Source organism: Leuresthes tenuis, unplaced genomic scaffold, assembly GCF_036924035.1.
Source record: "Leuresthes tenuis unplaced genomic scaffold, fLeuTen1.0.hap1 SCAF_2, whole genome shotgun sequence".
NCBI classification, from domain to species: domain Eukaryota; kingdom Metazoa; phylum Chordata; class Actinopteri; order Atheriniformes; family Atherinopsidae; genus Leuresthes; species Leuresthes tenuis.
In genome coordinates, this window is record NW_027325356.1 from 2446587 (window position 1) to 2468503 (window position 21917).

The 21917-nt window shown below is 48.5% G+C and overlaps 1 protein-coding gene across 7 annotated transcripts in view; it reads right to left on the minus strand.

Annotated features, from left to right (window-relative positions):
- Nucleotides 1-21917, minus strand: part of LOC140301408 (serine/threonine-protein kinase BRSK2-like) — a 181510-nt gene that overhangs the window by 11837 nt on the left and 147756 nt on the right. For 2 of the 7 annotated variants that reach the window (XM_072379829.1, XM_072379827.1), the window contains 7 exons: nt 19534-19741; nt 19019-19067; nt 18706-18829; nt 17111-17291; nt 14279-14371; nt 11090-11137; nt 5636-8317 (listed from right to left, as the gene is read on the minus strand). In XM_072379829.1, coding sequence (XP_072235930.1) covers nt 8112-8317; nt 11090-11137; nt 14279-14371; nt 17111-17291; nt 18706-18829; nt 19019-19067; nt 19534-19741 — 909 coding nt within the window. In that variant the 3' untranslated portion in view covers nt 5636-8111. Of the gene's footprint in view, nt 1-5635; nt 8318-11089; nt 11138-14278; nt 14372-17110; nt 17292-18705; nt 18830-19018; nt 19068-19533; nt 19742-21917 lie in introns of those variants that run through there. The other 5 variants (XM_072379830.1, XM_072379828.1, XR_011914911.1 and 2 more) reach the window with 4 other exon arrangements.

Sequence of the window (21917 nt, forward strand, 5' to 3'; positions counted from 1 at the left end):
TGTACCCACAGGTGTGCCGGTCCTGTACCTACAGGTGTGCCGGTCCTGTACCCACAGGTGTGCCGCTCCTGTACCCACAGGTGTGCCGCTCCTGTACCCACAGGTGTGCCGGTCCTGTACCTACAGGTGTGCCGCTCCTGTACCTACAGGTGTGCTGGTCCTGTACCCACAGGCGTGCTGCTCCTGTACCCACAGGCGTGCTGCTCCTGTACCCTCAGGTGTGCCGCTCCTGTACCCACAGGTGTGCCGCTCCTGGACCCTCAGGTGTGCCGGTCCTGTACCTACAGGTGTGCCGCTCCTGTACCTACAGGTGTGCTGCTCCTGTACCCTCAGGTGTGCCGCTCCTGTACCTACAGGTGTGCCGCTCCTGTACCCACAGGTGTGCCGCTCCTGTACCCACAGGTGTGCCGCTCCTGTACCTACAGGTGTGCCGCTCCTGTACCCTCAGGTGTGCCGCTCCTGTACCTACAGGTGTGCTGCTCCTGTACCCACAGGTGTGCCGCTCCTGTACCTACAGGTGTGCCGCTCCTGTACCCTCAGGTGTGCCGCTCCTGTACCCTCAGGTGTGCCGCTCCTGTACCCTCAGGTGTGCCGCTCCTGTACCCACAGGTGTGCCGCTCCTGTACCCACAGGTGTGCCGCTCCTGTACCCACAGGTGTGCCGCTCCTGTACCCACAGGTGTGCCGCTCCTGTACCCACAGGTGTGCCGCTCCTGTACCCTCAGGTGTGCTGCTCCTGTACCTACAGGTGTGCCGCTCCTGTACCCACAGGTGTGCCGCTCCTGTACCCACAGGTGTGCCGCTCCTGTACCCACAGGTGTGCCGCTCCTGTACCCACAGGTGTGCCGCTCCTGTACCCACAGGTGTGCCGCTCCTGTACCCACAGGTGTGCCGCTCCTGTACCTACAGGTCTGCCGCTCCTGTACCCACAGGTGTGCCGCTCCTGTACCCACAGGTGTGCCGCTCCTGTACCCACAGGTGTGCCGGTCCTGTACCCACAGGTGTGATGCTCCTGTACCCACAGGTGTGATGCTCCTGTACCCACAGGTGTGCCGCTCCTGTACCCACAGGTGTGCCGCTCCTGTACCCACAGGTCTGCCGCTCCTGTACCCACAGGTGTGCCGCTCCTGTACCTACAGGTGTGCCGGTCCTGTACCCACAGGTGTGCCGCTCCTGTACCCACAGGTGTGCCGCTCCTGTACCTACAGGTGTGCCGCTCCTGTACCCACAGGTCTGCCGCTCCTGTACCCACAGGTGTGCCGCTCCTGTACCTACAGGTGTGCCGCTCCTGTACCCACAGGTGTGCCGCTCCTGTACCTACAGGTGTGCAGGTCCTGTACCTACAGGTGTGCCGGTCCTGTACCCTCAGGTGTGCCGGTCCTGTACCTACAGGTGTGCCGCTCCTGTACCCTCAGGTGTGCTGCTCCTGTACCCACAGGTGTGCCGCTCCTGTACCCACAGGTGTGCCGCTCCTGTACCCTCAGGTGTGCTGCTCCTGTACCCACAGGTGTGCCGCTCCTGTACCTACAGGTGTGCCGCTCCTGTACCCACAGGTGTGCCGGTCCTGTACCCACAGGTGTGCCGCTCCTGTACCCACAGGTGTGCCGCTCCTGTACCTACAGGTGTGCCGCTCCTGTACCCACAGGTGTGCTGGTCCTGTACCTACAGGTGTGCCGCTCCTGTACCCACAGGTGTGCCGCTCCTGTACCTACAGGTGTGCCGCTCCTGTACCCACAGGTGTGCCGGTCCTGTACCCACAGGTGTGCCGCTCCTGTACCCACAGGTGTGCCGCTCCTGTACCCACAGGTGTGCCGCTCCTGTACCCACAGGTGTGCCGCTCCTGTACCCACAGGTGTGCCGCTCCTGTACCCACAGGTGTGCCGCTCCTGTACCTACAGGTGTGCTGCTCCTGTACCCACAGGTGTGCCGCTCCTGTACCCACAGGTGTGCTGCTCCTGTACCCACAGGTGTGCCGGTCCTGTACCCACAGGTGTGATGCTCCTGTACCCACAGGTGTGATGCTCCTGTACCCACAGGTGTGCCGCTCCTGTACCCACAGGTGTGCCGCTCCTGTACCTACAGGTGTGCCGGTCCTGTACCCTCAGGTGTGCCGGTCCTGTACCCTCAGGTGTGCCGCTCCTGTACCCTCAGGTGTGCCGCTCCTGTACCCACAGGTGTGCCGCTCCTGTACCCACAGGTGTGCCGCTCCTGTACCCTCAGGTGTGCTGCTCCTGTACCCACAGGTGTGCCGCTCCTGTACCTACAGGTGTGCCGCTCCTGTACCCACAGGTGTGCTGGTCCTGTACCCACAGGTGTGCCGCTCCTGTACCCACAGGTGTGCCGCTCCTGTACCTACAGGTGTACCGCTCCTGTACCCACAGGTGTGCCGCTCCTGTACCCACAGGTGTGCCGCTCCTGTACCCACAGGTGTGCCGCTCCTGTACCTACAGGTGTGCTGCTCCTGTACCCACAGGTGTGCCGCTCCTGTACCCACAGGTGTGCTGCTCCTGTACCCACAGGTGTGCTGCTCCTGTACCCACAGGTGTGCCGGTCCTGTACCCACAGGTGTGATGCTCCTGTACCCACAGGTGTGATGCTCCTGTACCCACAGGTGTGCCGCTCCTGTACCCACAGGTGTGCCGCTCCTGTACCTACAGGTGTGCCGGTCCTGTACCCACAGGTGTGCCGGTCCTGTACCCACAGGTGTGATGCTCCTGTACCCACAGGTGTGCCGCTCCTGTACCCACAGGTGTGCTGGTCCTGTACCCACAGGTGTGATGCTCCTGTACCCACAGGTGTGCCGCTCCTGTACCCACAGGTGTGCTGCTCCTGTACCCACAGGTGTGCCGCTCCTGTACCCACAGGTGTGCTGCTCCTGTACCCACAGGTGTGCCGCTCCTGTACCCGCAGGTGTGCCGCTCCTGTACCTGCAGGTGTGCCGCTCCTGTACCTGCAGGTGTGCCGCTCCTGTACCTGCAGGTGTGCCGCTCCTGTACCCGCAGGTGTGCCGCTCCTGTACCTGCAGGTGTGCTGCTCCTGTACCTACAGGTGTGCCGGTCCTGTACCCACAGGTGTGCCGGTCCTGTACCTACAGGTGTGCCGGTCCTGTACCCACAGGTGTGCCGCTCCTGTACCCACAGGTGTGCCGCTCCTGTACCCACAGGTGTGCCGGTCCTGTACCTACAGGTGTGCCGCTCCTGTACCTACAGGTGTGCTGGTCCTGTACCCACAGGCGTGCTGCTCCTGTACCCACAGGCGTGCTGCTCCTGTACCCTCAGGTGTGCCGCTCCTGTACCCACAGGTGTGCCGCTCCTGGACCCTCAGGTGTGCCGGTCCTGTACCTACAGGTGTGCCGCTCCTGTACCTACAGGTGTGCCGCTCCTGTACCCTCAGGTGTGCAGCTCCTGTACCTACAGGTGTGCCGCTCCTGTACCCACAGGTGTGCCGCTCCTGTACCCACAGGTGTGCCGCTCCTGTACCTACAGGTGTGCCGCTCCTGTACCCTCAGGTGTGCCGCTCCTGTACCTACAGGTGTGCTGCTCCTGTACCCACAGGTGTGCCGCTCCTGTACCTACAGGTGTGCCGCTCCTGTACCCTCAGGTGTGCCGCTCCTGTACCCTCAGGTGTGCCGCTCCTGTACCCTCAGGTGTGCCGCTCCTGTACCCACAGGTGTGCCGCTCCTGTACCCACAGGTGTGCCGCTCCTGTACCCACAGGTGTGCCGCTCCTGTACCCACAGGTGTGCCGCTCCTGTACCCTCAGGTGTGCTGCTCCTGTACCTACAGGTGTGCCGCTCCTGTACCCACAGGTGTGCCGCTCCTGTACCCACAGGTGTGCCGCTCCTGTACCCACAGGTGTGCCGCTCCTGTACCCACAGGTGTGCCGCTCCTGTACCCACAGGTGTGCCGCTCCTGTACCCACAGGTGTGCCGCTCCTGTACCTACAGGTCTGCCGCTCCTGTACCCACAGGTGTGCCGCTCCTGTACCCACAGGTGTGCCGGTCCTGTACCCACAGGTGTGATGCTCCTGTACCCACAGGTGTGATGCTCCTGTACCCACAGGTGTGCCGCTCCTGTACCCACAGGTGTGCTGCTCCTGTACCAGATGGTCTTCTGAAGTACTCGGTTACTTCCAAACGGAAGTACTCGGCTTACAGGGAATATTTTTACACGTTTTCTTTTTAAAAAAAACAAACCGTTGCCTCTTTTAAAATGAAGATTTGATATTATTGTATTTATGATGGAACAGAAACATTTCTACAGACTTTGGACTTTTTTGGTTCTGGAAATGATTTGCTCATCAGGCTACATTCATCACAGTTCTGCACAGGTGGAAGTCGCCATGTCTGCACCTCTGTATTTTTCTTCCTCTTACAGCCGATTTGTGGATTTTACCTACTTTCCTTACATAGAACTTTGGGTGATTTTGGCTTCCTGTATCTACTGATGTCTTTGATGTTTCTCATGCTGGTGGGTTCATTATAGTGAACCGTTCACACTGTTAAAAAGCATGTGAACAGGCCAACAAAAAATAAGATCTGAGCATTAAAGGGGAACTCCGGTATTTTTAAACCTTATTTCTGGCATGAAATGCATTAATCTACTCACTGAGAACAGTTTGGTGAAAGTCTGCGTCCTTCAGAAGATATTTAGATAACTGGAGATCCATATAACGGAGAGAACGGGGCTTAGACAATACAACGAACGTGTGCTATAGCTCTGTTAGCTCATAGCTGCTGTTATGTGGCTACTTGCAGCTATAGGAGAGCTAACGGAGGGATTTCTACACAGGCACTCTACTGGGACCACTTCATCCACACGCCCCCCTGCAGCACAGTTTATTCACTCCGGTAAGAACGTCCATCTTACTCAAAGTCATCGTTCACGTTGTCCAAATCTGATAAATATCCTGCCATGTTGCACAAAACTATCAGCAGCAAACTCTGTGTGAAGTTAGCCGACTGTCACAGAGCACGGAGTGAATAAACTGTGCTGCAGGGGGGCGTGTGGATGAAGTGGTCCCAGTAGAGTGCCTGTGTAGAAATCCCTCCGTTAGCTCTCCTATAGCTGCAAGTAGCCACATAACAGCAGCTATGAGCTAACAGAGCTATAGCACACGTTCATTCATTCATTCTTCTTAAAGTATTGGTGAAATAAAGACAGATAATGCCTTATTTAGAGGCTGCATCCTCTAAGCCCCGTTCACTCCGTTATATGGATCTCCAGTTATCTAAATATCTTCCGAAGGACGCCGACTTTCACCAAACTGTTCTCTGTGAGCAGATGAACGTATTTCATGCCAGAAATAAGGTTTAAAAACACCGGAGTTCCCCTTTAAGGTCTGTGAGGGAGCATTTTTCTGACAATTTAAACCCTTTTTACAAGATGCATTTATCTTAATTTTCATTTAGCTGCTGGTGCTCATCCTTTTTTTCTAAACGCTAGCTTTAGCTTTAGCTGCCACAGCAGCATGTGGCGGGAAGTCTTTTTCAAGATTAAAGCAAATCCTCTGCAGACAACGGAAACAAACGACCTCCGAATACGTAAACGATGCCTTATTTTTGTGAATAAATGTTTAATAATCAAAAATGTTGGACCAGACAAGCATCACACACACAAACCCGTCCAAAGTCAACAGATTTATTCCTTTAGCACTGAAGTTGTTCACAGTAACATCACAAGGGAATACATTGCCAGTGGTCATCCTGCTCAGCTGTAGCGCTCCAAGTCCGTTCTGTGTGCTCTGGATTCCCACAGTAGAAAAGGAGGAAAGCAAACAATGAAAGGTATTGCTTTAATTTTACTCTCTGATAACCCATCGCCCACCCAGCTGGTCCGAGTGAGCGGCCCGATCGCCAGCGAGGTCCCTCTTTGAGAGAATGAGTGAGGAGGATGCATTGCACAGTAATCAGAAGGGGGAAGAGGGAACGGTTGGCGAAGGAAATCAAAAAATCTGAAGGCAAATTAATGCAAAAGCACATAAAAAACAGAAGTACATAAAAGCGTAAAGAGAAAAAAGGGAAGAGGAGAACAATTCCAACGACATGCAAAGAAAAGACAGATGCTGAACATGCAAACAACCATAGTGGTCAAAGCTAAGAGTAGGAACCCCCTGGTTTAGTTTTTTTAAATAAGCTTGTCAGGAAACTCGGCTTATTTACAGGATGAGTGTTTGGTGAGCTCTGAGTCATTGTACGCAGGGGGGGGGGGGTTATCAACGAAGGGTTTGTTCCTCGAAGAGGCTAAAACTACATTCTTAAATTACAGCAAATCATTTTCCAAACTTATTTTACAAGGTTGATCTCTTCAAAAAAGGCTGGAAAAGAAACAAATGCTCACAGATGTTTCCGAAATAACTTAAACATGACAAAAATATCCTTAAATAAGCGACATTAAGAACATTCTCCACATCTTTCATATAAATAACTGAATATTAAATAACAAATGGCAAAATACAAAAATATACACAGCAGTTCGATATCGTCTGAAACCTGCAGATAATACAAAAGAACCTGATAAACAACACCGAAAACACGCCGACTCCATGAAACTGAACCCAAATGATGTGAAAAGTGCAAAATGAAAGGAGGCGTGGTCACACCCGCATCACCGGCGGCTCACGCACGGCAGGAGGAAGGCGGAGCTTCCACCTGCCGTCGGCCAATCACAGCCGGGATAGGCTCCAGCGCCCCCCCACTGCGACCCAAACTGGATGAAGTGGTTGTAGAAAACGGATGGATGCCTGCCTGCCTGCATTCTATCCAACGTCCAGCAGGGGGCGCCTGACATTAAAACTGGGCTCCGTTTGGAAGTAAAGAGTAAAATAAAGTTATTAAAACGAAGCAAGCTTATTATTTGGGTTGTTAAATGATTAAAAACATTGATTCTTGTCATTTTAACGTTAGCGTGTGATATGTTCTGTACTAAAATAACCTTTAGACCAACGTTTAGACGGACTCATCCTGCACTGAGCGGCTTCTTCTAGCTTTGTCGGTACCTGATCAGGCCGGTTAAACTGACCAATCAGAGAAGACCTACTGGCTTCTTTCTTTACAGGAAACGAATATGAGTCGGCGCCGGTTGGAGGAAAGTCTCATCATCTATGATCCAAGTCAGCTCCCATGTTGGAATAACTGCGACAGCGTTCAAGATGGCCGATAAGTTACTCCAGCGATTGATTATGAATCGGGAAAATTAGCCATTTGAAATGCTGGTGTGACCAGGAATATAAAAGAAAGTATGGCAACAACATAATGTCACAACAACACTTTGTACATACAGAGCATTATTTAGTCTGTACAACAGAATAGATCATTCATTTATATAATATCACCCCCCCCAACACCACTTATCATACTTTTCTTGGCAGCCTTTATCTGCAATAACCCATTTTTACAGAATCTGTTCAGAAATCCTGCCGCTCACAAAGAAACCCAAGGTTAAAAAGAATTACAATCCGGCCAGCATTCGTCCGTCCATCCATCCGTCTCCGCTTTCTTCCACCGCTCCGACTGTTTCCAGCCGTTTCACCCCGAAAAGAAGTCCTGTTTATGCCCAGGAATCTGATCTTTTATGCACATGTGGGAGAAATGGAAGAAAGAGAAAGGAGAGAGGATGTGTGGAGATTGACAAACATCACTGTCTTAAGGCTTTTTCTGCTTTTTTTATTCCTTTGTACAACTCTTCGGAGATGTCTCTGGGTCGGCGGGACTCTACTGATGCAGCCAGAGGGACTGAAGGAGGAGGGGAGGGAGGTGAGGTGGGGGAGGGGAGGGCTCGTCCCGTCCTTTTCCTCGGGTTTGGACTCTCTTGGTGGCGGGCCGCCGAGGTTAATAGTTATTATGGATGATCCCTGGTGGCAGAGACAATCAAGCCATCACATGAGGAGAGGACACCACACCCCCCCCGAAAGACCCCCGGGGACACAAGGTGGGGACGGCTAAGCTACATGTGCTACTTATTGTAAAATACTCTGAAACTGAAAGAGCCATTCCCAGGATACAGTACAAAATCTATCTTGCTTTAGCTGTGGAACTAAAGGGTAAAGTTAGCAGCTCTCCTCCGTTTTATGACCTGATCTCTGTTTTCGTCTAGTCATGCACGGCTACCGCTCCTTAAGGCTGCTCCTGCGTCCTGGTGCCGGCGGCCATCTTTGTTTTGTCTTTGCCGGGGGGGCATTTAGAGTCATTGGGCGGGGGCTGGTTGGGCTTGGTGGGGGAGCTAGGCGTGGTGGGGGAGCCGGGGGAATGCGCCGCTTGGATGTTCTTCTCGTCTGAAAAAAGCTGTTTAATTACGTCAAAGAAGTTACTCAACGGGCTGCCTACACAGATGGGAAGAAAAGAAAAGAACACAGAAAGAGAGAGAGAACAGACAACAGATGAGCCATGGGTTAACGTGAGGAGAGGAAGAGGAGGTGATGGGATGGGAGGAAGGCAGCAGAGGAAAGGGAGACTCCGACGCCACAGAAAACACGAGCAGGACGGTGCTGAGACCAAAGGATTCAGAGTCTCGGTTTCCTCTGCAGATGGAGGACCAACAGAAGCCTTGGAAGACATCTCAGTGGGCACCGAAACACTTGGAGCGTCTCCACCGAGCGGCAGCAGAAAGCCCGACTGTCCCAGAACTCATTTCTCCTTCCATTGCTGCGAAAAACTCTTTGTATTTCGCCTTTTAAATCGTAAACGAATGTCTTCCAAAGCTGCCGTTAACCCGCCATCATGTTGACATCCATCACAGCAACCATCGGTTCGGACAAAGATTCTTCTGGCCTCATAAAACAGTCATGAATGGATCAAACATGCAGCACATCGGCACCAGTGTTAGTCCTTTAGTGGGAAAACATCTTTGTTTGGATGGTCAGTGATAAATGTGCCCCTCAGAGTGATGTCATGACTACTTACCATCAGTCCTCTCCAGCAACACGCTGAGATTTGCATTGGTGTGATATTTGGTTCCAGTGATTCATGGAAAGTCTCAGGAGGAACAACCCAGCGTGAAGCATCGACATGCAAAGGATCAGTTAAGAGCCCCACACACACTCAGTGGCATGAATTCATCTCGTCAAGTCATTTATTCTCATCGAAATAACTAAATAGAAGCAAGATGCCACTTTTTTGACTCATTTATCCAGTAAAGCTGGAAAGAATTTCAAAATAAAACCTCAATCCAGCTGTCGGTTTTTAGGATTTTTATCTTATATCTGCAAACTTTTACAAAGTTTATGGTTTCTCTGCTGCTGTCTGAAGTAAATGTGTAGAAACTGCAGCCGTAATGCAGACTTCAGTTTAATATTTGGGGATAAAACAGGTTTGGAAACCTGAATATTACTGAATTTCTCTCCCTCTGCATCGACATGCCAAGGATCAGTTAAGAGCCCCACACACACTCAGTGGCATGAATTCATCTCGTCAAGTCATTTATTCTCATCTAAATAACTAAATAATCTGCCCTGAAAGCTTCTTAGAAGTAAGACGCCACTTTTTTGACTCATTTATCCAGAAAAGCTGGAAAGAATTTCAAAATAAAACCTCAATCCAGCTGTCGGGTGTCAAATTTGTCAGATTTTTATCTTATATCTGCAAACTTTTACAAAGTTTATGGTTTCTCTGCTGCTTTCTGAAGTAAATGTGTAGAAACTGCAGCCGTAATGCAGACTTCAGTTTAATATTTGGGGATAAAACAGGTTTGGAAACCTGAATATTACTGAATTTCTCTCCCTCTGCATCGACATGCAAAGGATCAGTTAAGAGCCCCACACACTCAGTGGCATGAATTCATCTCGTCAAGTCATTTATTCTCATCTAAATAACTAAATGGAAGTAAGACGCCACTTTTTTGACTAATTTCTCCAGTAAAGCTGGAAAGAATTTCAAAATAAAACCTCAATCCAGCTGTCGGTTTTTAGGATTTTTATCTTATATCTGCAAACTTTTACAAAGTTTGTGGTTTCTCTGCTGCTGTCTGACGTAAATGTGTAGAAACTGCAGCCGTAATGCAGACTTCAGTTTAATATTTGGGGATAAAACAGGTTTGGAAACCTGAATATTACTGAATTTCTCTCCCTCTGCATCGACATGCAAAGGATCAGTTAAGAGCCCCACACACACTCAGTGGCATGAATTCATCTCGTCAAGTCATTTATTCTCATCTAAATAACTAAATGGAAGTAAGACGCCACTTTTTTGACTCATTTATCCAGTAAAGCTGGAAAGAATTTCAAAATAAAACCTCAATCCAGCTCTCGGGTGTCAAATTTGTCAGATTTTTATCTTATATCTGCAAACTTTTACAAAGTTTATGGTTTCTCTGCTGCTGTCTGAAGTAAATGTGTAGAAACTGCAGCCGTAATGCAGACTTCAGTTTAATATTTGGGGATAAAACAGGTTTGGAAACCTGAATATTACTGAATTTCTCTCCCTCTGCATCGACATGCAAAGGATCAGTTAAGAGCCCCACACACACTCAGTGGCATGAATTCATCTCGTCAAGTCATTTATTCTCATCGAAATAACTAAAGAGAAGCAAGATGCCACTTTTTTGACTCATTTATCCAGTAAAACTGGAAAGAATTTCAAAATAAAACCTCAATCCAGCTGTCGGTTTTTAGGATTTTTATCTTATATCTGCAAACTTTTACAAAGTTTATGGTTTCTCTGCTGCTGTCTGAAGTAAATGTGTAGAAACTGCAGCCGTAATGCAGACTTCAGCTTAATATTTGGGGATAAAACAGGTTTGGAAACCTGAATATTACTGAATTTCTCTCCCGTTTATGTTCATGCATTTAGCAGAAGCTTTTATCCAAAGCGACTTACAGGTAGGCAGAGAGGGTAAGGGGGTCTTGCCTAAGGACCCCTACTGGAGGTAATACCTTTAATGCAGGGGATTTAAACCCAGGTCTCCTACATGGAAGGAGCCAATCAAACCACGGCACTATCTGGTCCATAAATGACTTGAGATGAATTCTGTCTGTCTTCAGTTCACACACTCGTGTTAGTGCAGACGGGGGGGGTCGTGACAGCCCTCAGGACGCTGGCAGCGTGTGTTAAAAGCCAGAGTTAAGGTGTTTTAGCGCCCCGGTCGCTCTGGGTCTTACCACGCTTGGAGGATTTACTGGGCAAAGGAGCTGAGCGCTGAGAGGCATCTGGGAGCAGAGGACAGGGTCAGGAACACCAAGCCACCGAGGCCCAGCAGGTCATCATCATGTGAGCCGGCACCAAACATTTAGTCTGGCGCTGTGAATGTTCGGCTCATTCTCTAAACTCTCTCTGACAGATTCCTTCCCATCGAAGCGCTTTTCAGCAGCGAACACTTTAACAGTGTGGGGATTATAAAGCATGATATTTAAAGGGGAACTCCGGTGTTTTTAAACCTTATTTCTGGCATGAAATACGTTCATCTGCTCACTGAGAACAGTTTGGTGAAAGTCGGCGTCCTTCGGAAGATATTTAGATAACTGGAGATCCATATAACGGAGTGAACGGGGCTTAGAGGATGCAGCCTCTAAATAAGGCATTATCTGTCTTTATTTCACCAATACTTTAAGAAGAATGAATGAATGAACGTGTGCTATAGCTCTGTTAGCTCATAGCTGCTGTTATGTGGCTACTTGCAGCTATAGGAGAGCTAACGGAGGGATTTCTACACAGGCACTCTACTGGGACCACTTCATCCACACGCCCCCCTGCAGCACAGTTTATTCACTCCGTGCTCTGTGACAGTCGGCTAACTTCACACAGAGTTTGCTGCTGATAATTTTGTGCAACATGGCAGGATATTTATCAGATTTATGACAACTTGAACGACGACTTTGAGTAAGATGGACGTTCTTACCGGAGTGAATAAACATTGAGCAAATACTACCAACTTCCTTTATTGTCTTCACGGTCACTGTTTCCATCCTGCAAAGTTCTGTGTCGTCCGAGTTCACAGCTGTGCCCCCCAGGGAGATCCCCCGGTAACGTGTGCAGCATATCAGCTTTTCCTGAGCTGAGATCTCAGTAACAATGAAGCAGTTTGTGGTTGGGTGTTGATGACGTCATCACCAGCAGACGAGTGTGTAGAAAGCCTCTATAAGCCCCCCGATAGCAACAATAACAACATAACAGCAGCTATGAGCTAACAGAGCTATAGCACACGTTCATTCATTCATTCTTCTTAAAGTATTGGTGAAATAAAGACAGATAATGCCTTATTTAGAGGCTGCATCCTCTAAGCCCCGTTCACTCCGTTATATGGATCTCCAGTTATCTAAATATCTTCTGAAGGACGCCGACTTTCACCAAACTGTTCTCGGTGAGCAGATGAACGTATTTCATGCCAGAAATAAGGTTTAAAAACACCGGAGTTCCCCTTTAACGGAGTGTTTCATAACTGAGGATTTTCCATCCTGGGCCACTGGATCAGAGGCTGGTGACTGTATGAAAAGGTGTGGATCTCTGTGGGAGAGCTGAAACGTTCCCTTTAGTTTAAGAGTCCATCAGAGCTGAGGCGAGAGAAGCTGTTGATTACCACATCATCAATAAAAGGCTCAATTTAGACTCAGAAAATCCACAAAACCTTTGCCTCAAATCGCTTTTATTTACAGAGAGAAAGAAAAGTGATTTGTAACCGTAAGCATCACCAGTCTTTGGTGTTTCTGGTGTAAAAAATGTGAAAATACGGGCAGTTAATACTGTTTCCCTGTCATTTGGAGGCAAAACGTGTTCATTTTCCTGTTTTAATGGTTGCCCACATTACTTAATTGATGGTTTTTCTGTGGTTGGGGGGGGGTTAAGGTGCTTTGAGGGATGGCAGCTCTGAGAAGAAAGTGGTTGGAGGGGATTTGTCAGGATGTACGCCGTTTTCTGATGAAGTTTATTCTTTAAAGGCACGGGAAACCGAACATTTTCTGCCTTTCTACTAACCGTCACAGGAAGGTGATGAGAGGAGGGCGTAAACTGCCTCGATGGACATCTCAGATGAGCTAATTTAGTGTTTTCTGGGATTGATGAAGCTTAAAATGTGGGTGACGCTTCATTTTCCAGCCACAATGCGAACCAGAAGCTGAGTTTTATCTCAATCAGCACCATCTTATACAATCTGCCAGCCAGATGTTTGGGGTTGCTTTTGAAATGAAAGAAGATAATTCGGGCAGGAGACTGAGAAATAGGCTGAACATTCACTGGGGCAGATATTTTTCCATAAAATCCATCTGCTGTAGTGTTAACAGCCTTTTACAGAGACACACACACACTGTAAAACGCACACATTTCACTGGACTCATGCAGGTTGCTGTTTGTGAGGAGTTCAGCAAACACCATCTGTTTGCTGACTCGTGTCGCTGCGACAGACGGCATCAGGCATGCTTAGCTTACATCAGCTGTAACCGTGTGTGACTGGCAGCTCACCCAGAGCCATCAAACACACTCAAACACACACAGATCCCTGACCAATGTGAGCCAGAGCACGGCAGTGCAGGCACCAGCTGTGCCGAGCTGTGCCGAGCCGTGCCAGTGTGTGCGGTTCTGGGTTTGCATTCAGCATGCGGGTCGTTCGGTCCGTCCACGAGGCATTAATGTGAAGCTGTGAAGGATGAGAAGCAGGGTGGCATGGAGATGCAGCCGGAGGGTGATACAGATGTGGGTTATTGGCACATCTACACAGTGAGGGGCCTGATAACAGTTCCCATCTGTGGCATCAACTTTCTGGGATGATTTCAGGTAAGAGTTGGAGTTTTCTCCTTAAACTTTAACGTTGAACCTGCTCAAAGACTCGTTTAACTCATCTGACCCAACGCCAAACTTCTTAAAGTTCAGTATCAGCGTGTGCAGACGGGTTGTAGTTACTCTACTTCACCACCAGAGGGGACCATTATCAAGTAAATAACCACAGATAAGATGAGAGGAACACTACACAAAACTGAGAGGGAACACACTTTCTTTCTTTTCTTCCATATTCTCATAGGCAGCCGCAGAATTCTCCCGTCATGATTTTAACAGCTGTGTGACTGATCCTGTGTGTGTTTTCATTGATTCCTTCCTCCTCCTTTAAAGCACAGATGAAACTACAGTTCTACGCCTCGGCGCCCGTGTGTGCGTCTTCTGCTGCGTGGCCACAACCTTCCCAGCGCACGCTCTGCATGTGTGGGTGTGCACGCCATGGTATGTGGCAGGGACATGCACGTGGAGATGCTGTGCGCTAAAAGCGGCGTGTCGAGCTGAGCCGAGGGGGGCCGTGGCTGTGCTGTGATGCCGGGAGGGAGGGGGGGGGTGTAGCTAGTCGGGTGGCGAGGAACTGGACTTACCGGATATCTGTGGCTGGATGCCGGGTTGATCGTTGGAGCTCAGCAGCTGGGCCTGGATGGTCTCCACCACACGCTTGAAACGCCGGCTGGGACCTGAAACCAGCGGAGCCTCGTTAGAAATGGGGTTCAGTAGCTTCTATTTGTCCCAGAATGGGTGCAGTAGTAGTTCACTTCTCACACTACACACATGAAATGAATAAATAAATGTGTGCAATACCTAAAAACCTGTGTGCATACAACATATGACCCTCTGCAGAGGCTCTGAATGAGTGCTTGTATCTATTGGTCCGTACTGATGGAGATTTAAAATGCAGAGGATGGGTGTAATTATCCAGGATAGGGTAAGATTGCCACCTTCCATGTGGGAGACCTGGGTTCAAATCCCCTGCATGAAAGGTACTACCTCCAGTAGGGGTCCTTGGGCAAGACCCCCTTACCCTACCTGCCTACCTGTAAGTGGCTTTGGATAAAAGTGTCTGATAAATGCATAAACATAATAAACATGAGGTCCCTGTCCATTGTGACCCATTCGGTGCAGTATTTGCTGACTCTTGATGGTCCAGATAATGCAGCCGTAGATGTCCAGCTGCAGGTGAGCCGATCACAGCCTGAGAAACCAGACAGAAAGTGTCCAAAAAGTCTGAGAAAACCACAGCAGCAGGTCTTTATTTATGTTTCTGTATTTATCAGACGCTTTTATCCAAAGTGACTTACAAATGAAGATATAACAGCTTTATAAAAAGCTAACAATAAGCTCCATAGAAGGAACCCAGGAGTCCGACTCTGTCAGAGGGGACAGAGCAGAGATAGGGTGCAGGCATAGAAGGAAGTGCAGAAAGATAAAGTGCAGAGATAGAGGGGGTAGGGAAGTACAAGGTAAGTGCTGGGATAGGAGATGCTCTCTGAAGAGCTGGGTTTTCAGGAGCTTCTTGAAGATAGACAGGGACGCCCCTGTTCTGGTAGCGCTCGGTAGGTCATTCCACCATCGTGGGACGACACATGAACAGAGTTTGGATTGTCTTAGGCGTGGTGTAGGAGCTGCTAGACGACAATCCTGGGACCAACGGAGGGACCCAGTTGGGACAGAAGCCTTTGCAAGAGCATTCAAGTAGATGGAGCCGCAGCTTTATAAAAAGCTAACAATAAGCTCCATAGAAGGAACCCAGGAGTCCGACTCTGTCAGAGGGGACAGAGTAGAGATAGGGTGCAGGCATAGAAGGAAGAGCAGAAAGATATCTGTTGTATTGCTTGAATCTATTGGTCTGTACTGATGGAGATTTAAAATGCAGAGGACGGGTGAAATTGTCCAAAATAGATTCAGCCTTCCTGATAACCTGCTCCTCGTACAGTACAGTCATATTGGAAAAGCACCGGTTGCTCCATATTTTTGAGAAATTGAAAACCTGGATTTTCTCGTAATCGACTCGTTAATCTTGCAGGAATCCGGCCCCACGCTGGACAGTTTCTTTGGGGGTAAAACGAGCTTAAATCCTTTCCTTTGCCGGAATTTGCACTCAGGTTTCCCTGAGTGCTACGGGGGCTACGGTGCAGTCAGAGTCAGGTGACGGGTCTGTTGCCATGACGTAAAACGATGTTGAGCCACAGTTTAATAATCGTGACTTCCTGTAATATTTCGACTTGTTTCCTATTTAAAGTTAAGAGTCTTCATTGTTTCAGAGCCTCCATCTGAGACGTTACAGCAGGAAAACGTGTGTTTCTGTGGGGAAAGATGGAGCCCTGCCCAACCGTGGCACCCTCACTGAAAATTTAATCGTGTTCCCATCGACGTCTCTGCACTCAAACGCCAGATGTTGGTGGAAGTTAAAGGTTTTTTGACCAACTACAAGCACATTTATTTAATTCCCACACAGGAGCAGAGGAGGTTATCAGAAAAGGAAGTTAAAGACTGTCTCAACATGCACTTCAAGGTGCGTGAGTCTCATTTCATGATGATGCTGATTAGCCAATCAGGAGGCAGCAGTGGAGCATTCATGATGTATTAACAGTCAGTCACCGAGATCACATGTGTCACGCTGGAAAACTCTGACCAGAGTCCATCTGACTCAACAAATGTCCTGAGCTCAGTTATTTAGTCACTTTTTGTTGGTAGTTAGCAGTTTATTTCTGTCTGACAAAGACTGAGCATTCATTACACGTTTATTACATGTTTATTACATGTTTATTACAAATAATTACCACTGAACTCTGATTTTAATGTTGCTTTTTGTTTTCTGACAGGTTACCAGGTGACACAGTCTTCATATTCCCTAAAAATCTTTGGTGATCGGTTGCTGTCCGATACATCGGTGCATCCCTAATTACCAGCAAGTGACCCAGCTTGAAAGCTAACAGCTTTAGCTTCACCCTCCACCTTTGACCGGTGTGGAAACCGACTACAGGCACATTTATTTAATTCCCACACATGAGCAGAGGAGGTTATCAGAAAAGGAAGTTAAAGACTTTCTCAACATGCACTTCAAGGTGCGTGAGTCTCATTTCATGATGATGCACATCATAGCAAAATGCTAATGCTGATTAGCCAATCAGGAGGCAGCAGTGGAGCATTCATGATGTATTAACAGTCAGGATGCACCGAGATCACGTGTCACGCTGGAAAACTCTGACCAGAGTCCATCTGACTCAACAAATGTCCTGAACTCAGTTATTTAGTCACTTTTTGTTGGTAGTTAGCAGTTTATTTCTGTCTCATTTCATGCTGATGCACATCATAGCAACATGCTAATGCTGGACTCCTGCCCTGAATGACATCACTGTGCACTAAATTCAGCTCCAGCCTGCAGACTCGCGCGTCCTGATCTGAGGTCAGTTTACCTGAGAGCAGGGTGAAGGTGACTGAGTAGATGCCGTTCTCCTTGGTGGCGCTGGTGCTCTCGGTGTAGGTGATGTCTACCTGGAACTTGACTGGCTTCTGGAAAACTGTCGGCCCAGCGGTGGACTTGTACTCTGCCCGGAAACTCGTCTGCGAGATGACGCTGTGGCTCAGGCTGGGGATCTGGGAGAGAGGAGGAGGAGAAGGTGACTCTGAGTCAGCAGCAACACAGACACTCAACCTCTGCATCAGCTGAGGCGACAGCCTGGATGTGAGAGGAAGAGACGGGAGCAGAAGGAGACGGCGTGACGGATGCGTCTGAGTCAACGCCGACAACAAGATGTGGACAGACAGCGGTCTGCCTCACAAGATGCAGGAAATACGTCTAAAAGTAGTTGTTTTCATTGCCATAAAACACACCGTGGCTCTTCCTCTTCCTCTGCTTCGTAGCCCAGAAGGAACAAAGCAAATACCGCCTGCAATCTGTAACTCTGCCACTAGATGTCACTAAATTCTACACAATGGACCTTTAACAGTTTCACAGAACAAACTTCTGCAAAGATTTAGCATCTGAGCTCAGTTTAAATTTACACACAGGAACAAAAGCAGTTTGAATGTTGTTTGTTTTGGGTGAAAATTAGCTTTTTCTAGCACCAGAGCTAACGTTTTCCATCTGTTAACCAGCTCCAACACGCTTTGCAGTCGTTTTATTCCCACTTTTTATCCATTAATCTTCATTATTTTGTTATCTAATGAGTCGCTTTTAGTGTTGCTTGTTTCAGGATGAGCCCGTTAAAGCAGAGGCTTGTTTTCGGTACCGTTTTTCATCTGGAACTGCATGAAACCTGTGGGAGAAATGGAGCATGTGCAAAGTAGAAGACCGTCGCCGTCTTTAAAAAGCAGGACAGGATGTCAACCTTCGTCATTATTCCACAAAGTAACATCTTTATCAAGCTTGTTTAAAAGTAAAGGCCCATCGGGAACATGTTTAATGCAAAAATGCTGCTTAAATCAACTTAAAACCTTCATATTCAGGCCCAACTGAAGCTAAAGTCTTAAGTCCGTCTGTTCCAGCTTCTGCTGGACAGAACCAGAACTGCAGCCTGCACTGAGCTCATCAGCAGTGAGTCTGTTTACACCAAAACTGACGGTTATCTGTGTGTTTACATCAGGGCTCTGGGTAATATGGAGCTCCAGTTGTTCCTCCTCCTCCTCCTTCCTTCGCTTTCTAAAAGCAGCACCTGACGGCTCGGGTGCCCTTTTCATTGTAAAAGATTTTAAAAATAACATGACAAAGTCCTTGTTTATTAATTGAAGAAGCTGGGGTGCGCTGCCCCCCCCCTCCCCCGCCTCACCTTCATATTGAGCTTTTCTGTTCTTTTTATCATTTATTTAAAAGAAAAAGAGTCAAGAAATTTGAAGGATGGGTTGAAATCTATTATTCGTATCTTCAAGTATAATTTGAGAATTCAATTTTTGCGCCCCTCCAGCAGATGGCGCCCCAGGCGACCGCCTGGTTCGCCTACGCCCTGGTTTACATGCATCGTATCACAAATCCTTCTTAGTTTTTAGTGTTAAAGACAGGACTTTTTCTCACAGAGAGGAAGGCGTGGACGATGTCGGCCTTTATGGAGCTCAGAGGTTTGTCTCTGATCACGATGAAGATCTGCTCCTCCTTCTCCAGGTTGATGAAGTTCCCAAACCACGACTTCTTAGCCAGTCTGCAAGGAAAAGACGCAGCGATATTACACCCGAGGCTGGACGCACGGCGTGACATGCACAATCTATTTAATAGGCTGCTCGTGGATAAAACTGCATCACATTAAATGTATTTATCTTCCTGGCAAATAATGCCTTTGGGGCTATTTTCACAGCTATTAGCATAGAAACTGAGCTGCAGCGGTACTCACTCTGGAGAGGAGTCTGGGGTGAGGCTGGACATGTCCTCCTGGGTTGGAACTATAGATGCAAACAGAGGTTAAAGGTCACCAGGCTGTAATCCTACTCTGTATTTCACAGAAACGGCAGGTTTAAAGATAAATTTCTGTCTTGCTTTCCTCAGATCGCCTGAAAAAGTATCCATATGGATGAGATTTTTCTGCCTTAACGCCGTTCAGTTCAGTTTTTCCTGCAGGGAATTCGTGGCACAATTAAAGCAGCTATGAAGAAACTGGCCAAAACAACAGAAGACGGAACAAAATGGTCTATTTTCCACTCTCTGTAATGAGGTAGTTATCTTCTTTATGGGGCTGCAGGTGGAGCTAAATGCAGCCATTAAGAGCACAGAGAGAATTCTCCCCGGAGGCCCCAGAACGCATAAACACCCGGCTCAACTGATTATCCCAGCGATAAGAGAGAGATGATGTCATTAAGCCTGACCTGATGAAATCAGGAGGTTTATTGTGATTATTACCCCCCCCCCTACCTTGCATTTTCCTGCGGTGGAAGCGCGGCGAACCCAGGAAGCTGTTTTTGATGGAGTTGAGGCGCGTCCTCCAGGGCATGCCGCCGATGGAGGGGCTGGGCGGCGGCGTCGGGCTGGGCGTGCCAGCCGGGCTGTCCTTGGGCGTGTGCACCGGGGTGCCTTTTGGGGTGGGGAGGGGGCTGCCTCTGGGGGAAGGGTGGGGGGTCACCTGTGTGATGGGGACAGATTTGCCGTTGTGGTCAGGGTGGAGGTGGAGGCGGCGGAAAGGCGACATGGGAGGCACCGGGGAAAGGGGGATAGACAGCTTGGGGGGTACCGTAAGGGGGGGGGTGGCGCCTCACCCGGGGGCTGTTGGGGACGCAGGGAGCCAGAGACTGGCTGGGGGTGGAGGGCTCAGATTTAGGAGTGCTGGAAGTCTGGGCTGTGTTGGGGAGGGGGTTGGATCTGGTGGTCTGCAGGGGCTTATCAGACATTTTGGGCTTGGAAGGGAGGGTCTGCGTGCGGGGGTGCATGAGGGGGGACCCCATCTTTGGCTTGTAGGGCGCACGTGGCCCCACCCCGTTAAGCCGGACCTCGGGGCTGTGGGTGGGGCTGCAGTTGGGGGACTGACACAGGTCTGGGGACTGGGGCGGGATGAAAAACCGCCGGGTGGGCTGTGATTGGCCATGCACGGTGACACATGACAGCAGGGTCAGCCAATGAGAAAGCCAGAGAATCACCACGGCCCAATAAAGGTTCATTCCCATCAAAAATAAAAAAAGAAACACAGCAGGACATGGAAAAAGGAGCGTGGCAGATGGGTTGAGAAGTGGAGCAGGCAGGAAGTGGTGAGAGTGCAAGAAAGAAAGAAAAACAGAACATGCTATTAGCCAAGTGATTAGCCAATCAGGAGGCAGCAGTGGAGCATTCATGATGTATTAACAGTAGGGATGCACCGAGATCACATGTGTCACACTGGAAAACTCTGACCAGAGTCCATCTGACTCAACAAATGTCCTCAGCTCAGTTATTTAGTCACTTTTTGTTGGTAGTTAGCGGTTTATTTCTGTCTGACAAAGACTGAGCATCACCACTTATCCGTCATTACACGTTTATTACACGTTTATTACATGTTTATTACAAATAATTACCACTGAAATCTGATTTTAATGTTGCTTTTTGTTTTCTGACAGGTTACCAGATGACACAGTCTTCATATTCCCTAAAAATCTTTGGTGATCGGTTGCTGTCCGATACATCGGTGCATCCCTAATTACCAGCAAGTGACCCAGCTTCAAAGCTAACAGCTTTAGCTTCACCCTCCACCTGGGAAAGCAGCCAGCGAGCATGCTCAGTGGGATGGATGAGCGACCCGTCCGTCTGATCTCAGAACAGCAGCAGAAACCACGTGTGAAGTCTGATTTAAGTGAAACGCTCATTGAACTCACTGCTCTAACACTGATTTAGGGTTTTCTCTCTTGTCTTTAATGATTATCGGAGGCTTTTTGTTTCAGGCTCAACTGTTTTCCACACAACCGATTTGCATTAATGTTGAAAAATGGGACGATTTATTCTTTTAAAAGGGACCGTGTGACAACAAATACTTAACAGCATCAGCTTAATCCTTCTGGAATCATCATTTATTCTTAAACAATTGAGTTTCAAACCATAATTCTTGCTGTGAAAGTTAAGAACCGAAGGAATAATTGTCTCTAAGATTAGTTATAAAACAGAAACGCTCCACAGATTTATTTTAGATTAGCAGAAATGATCGTTGAAAGCCCTTCAGTACCTCTGCTCCCCATCAGGTCTGAATTCCCTTCACTGAGCTGTCGGCAAACAAAGCCTGAGAGGGTTTGCTGCTTCCGTTGGTTCTGAGTCGACCGACCCGGTCCCATAATAATGTGCAAACCATTCACACAGCAGCCTTTATAAACCTGAAACTGATTCACTTCCCTATCAGCCGCCATGTTTGGGCTGGTGTCCTCGGTACCGTTGCACCTCCAGTTAAAGCACAAAGTGGATTTAAGAAGAAAACCTGGAGATTCTGGCATTTAATCTGTATAATTCTGGATGTATTAAATGGAATCTGTTCAAATAAAACTAGTGTTTCTGCATATTTCACCTGTGATAAGCTCAGACCTCCACATCAAACGGCTCCCTCCTGGTCTCTGTTACTTCATGGGTCTTTAAATGGGAAAATGATGCCAGTTGGCAGGTAATTGTTCCCTCTTTCTGTGGCATAAATCAGCATGTTGAGCAGTTCATAGTGAATTTGAGTCCGGATGCCTAAAAGCCTAAAATCTGCTTCCTCTTCAGTTTGCCGTCTGATAAGCAGAAAATAATGTGCTGCACTGATGAATAAAAGAATGACGTTCGTTATATAAAGACAGAAAGTGTTTGAT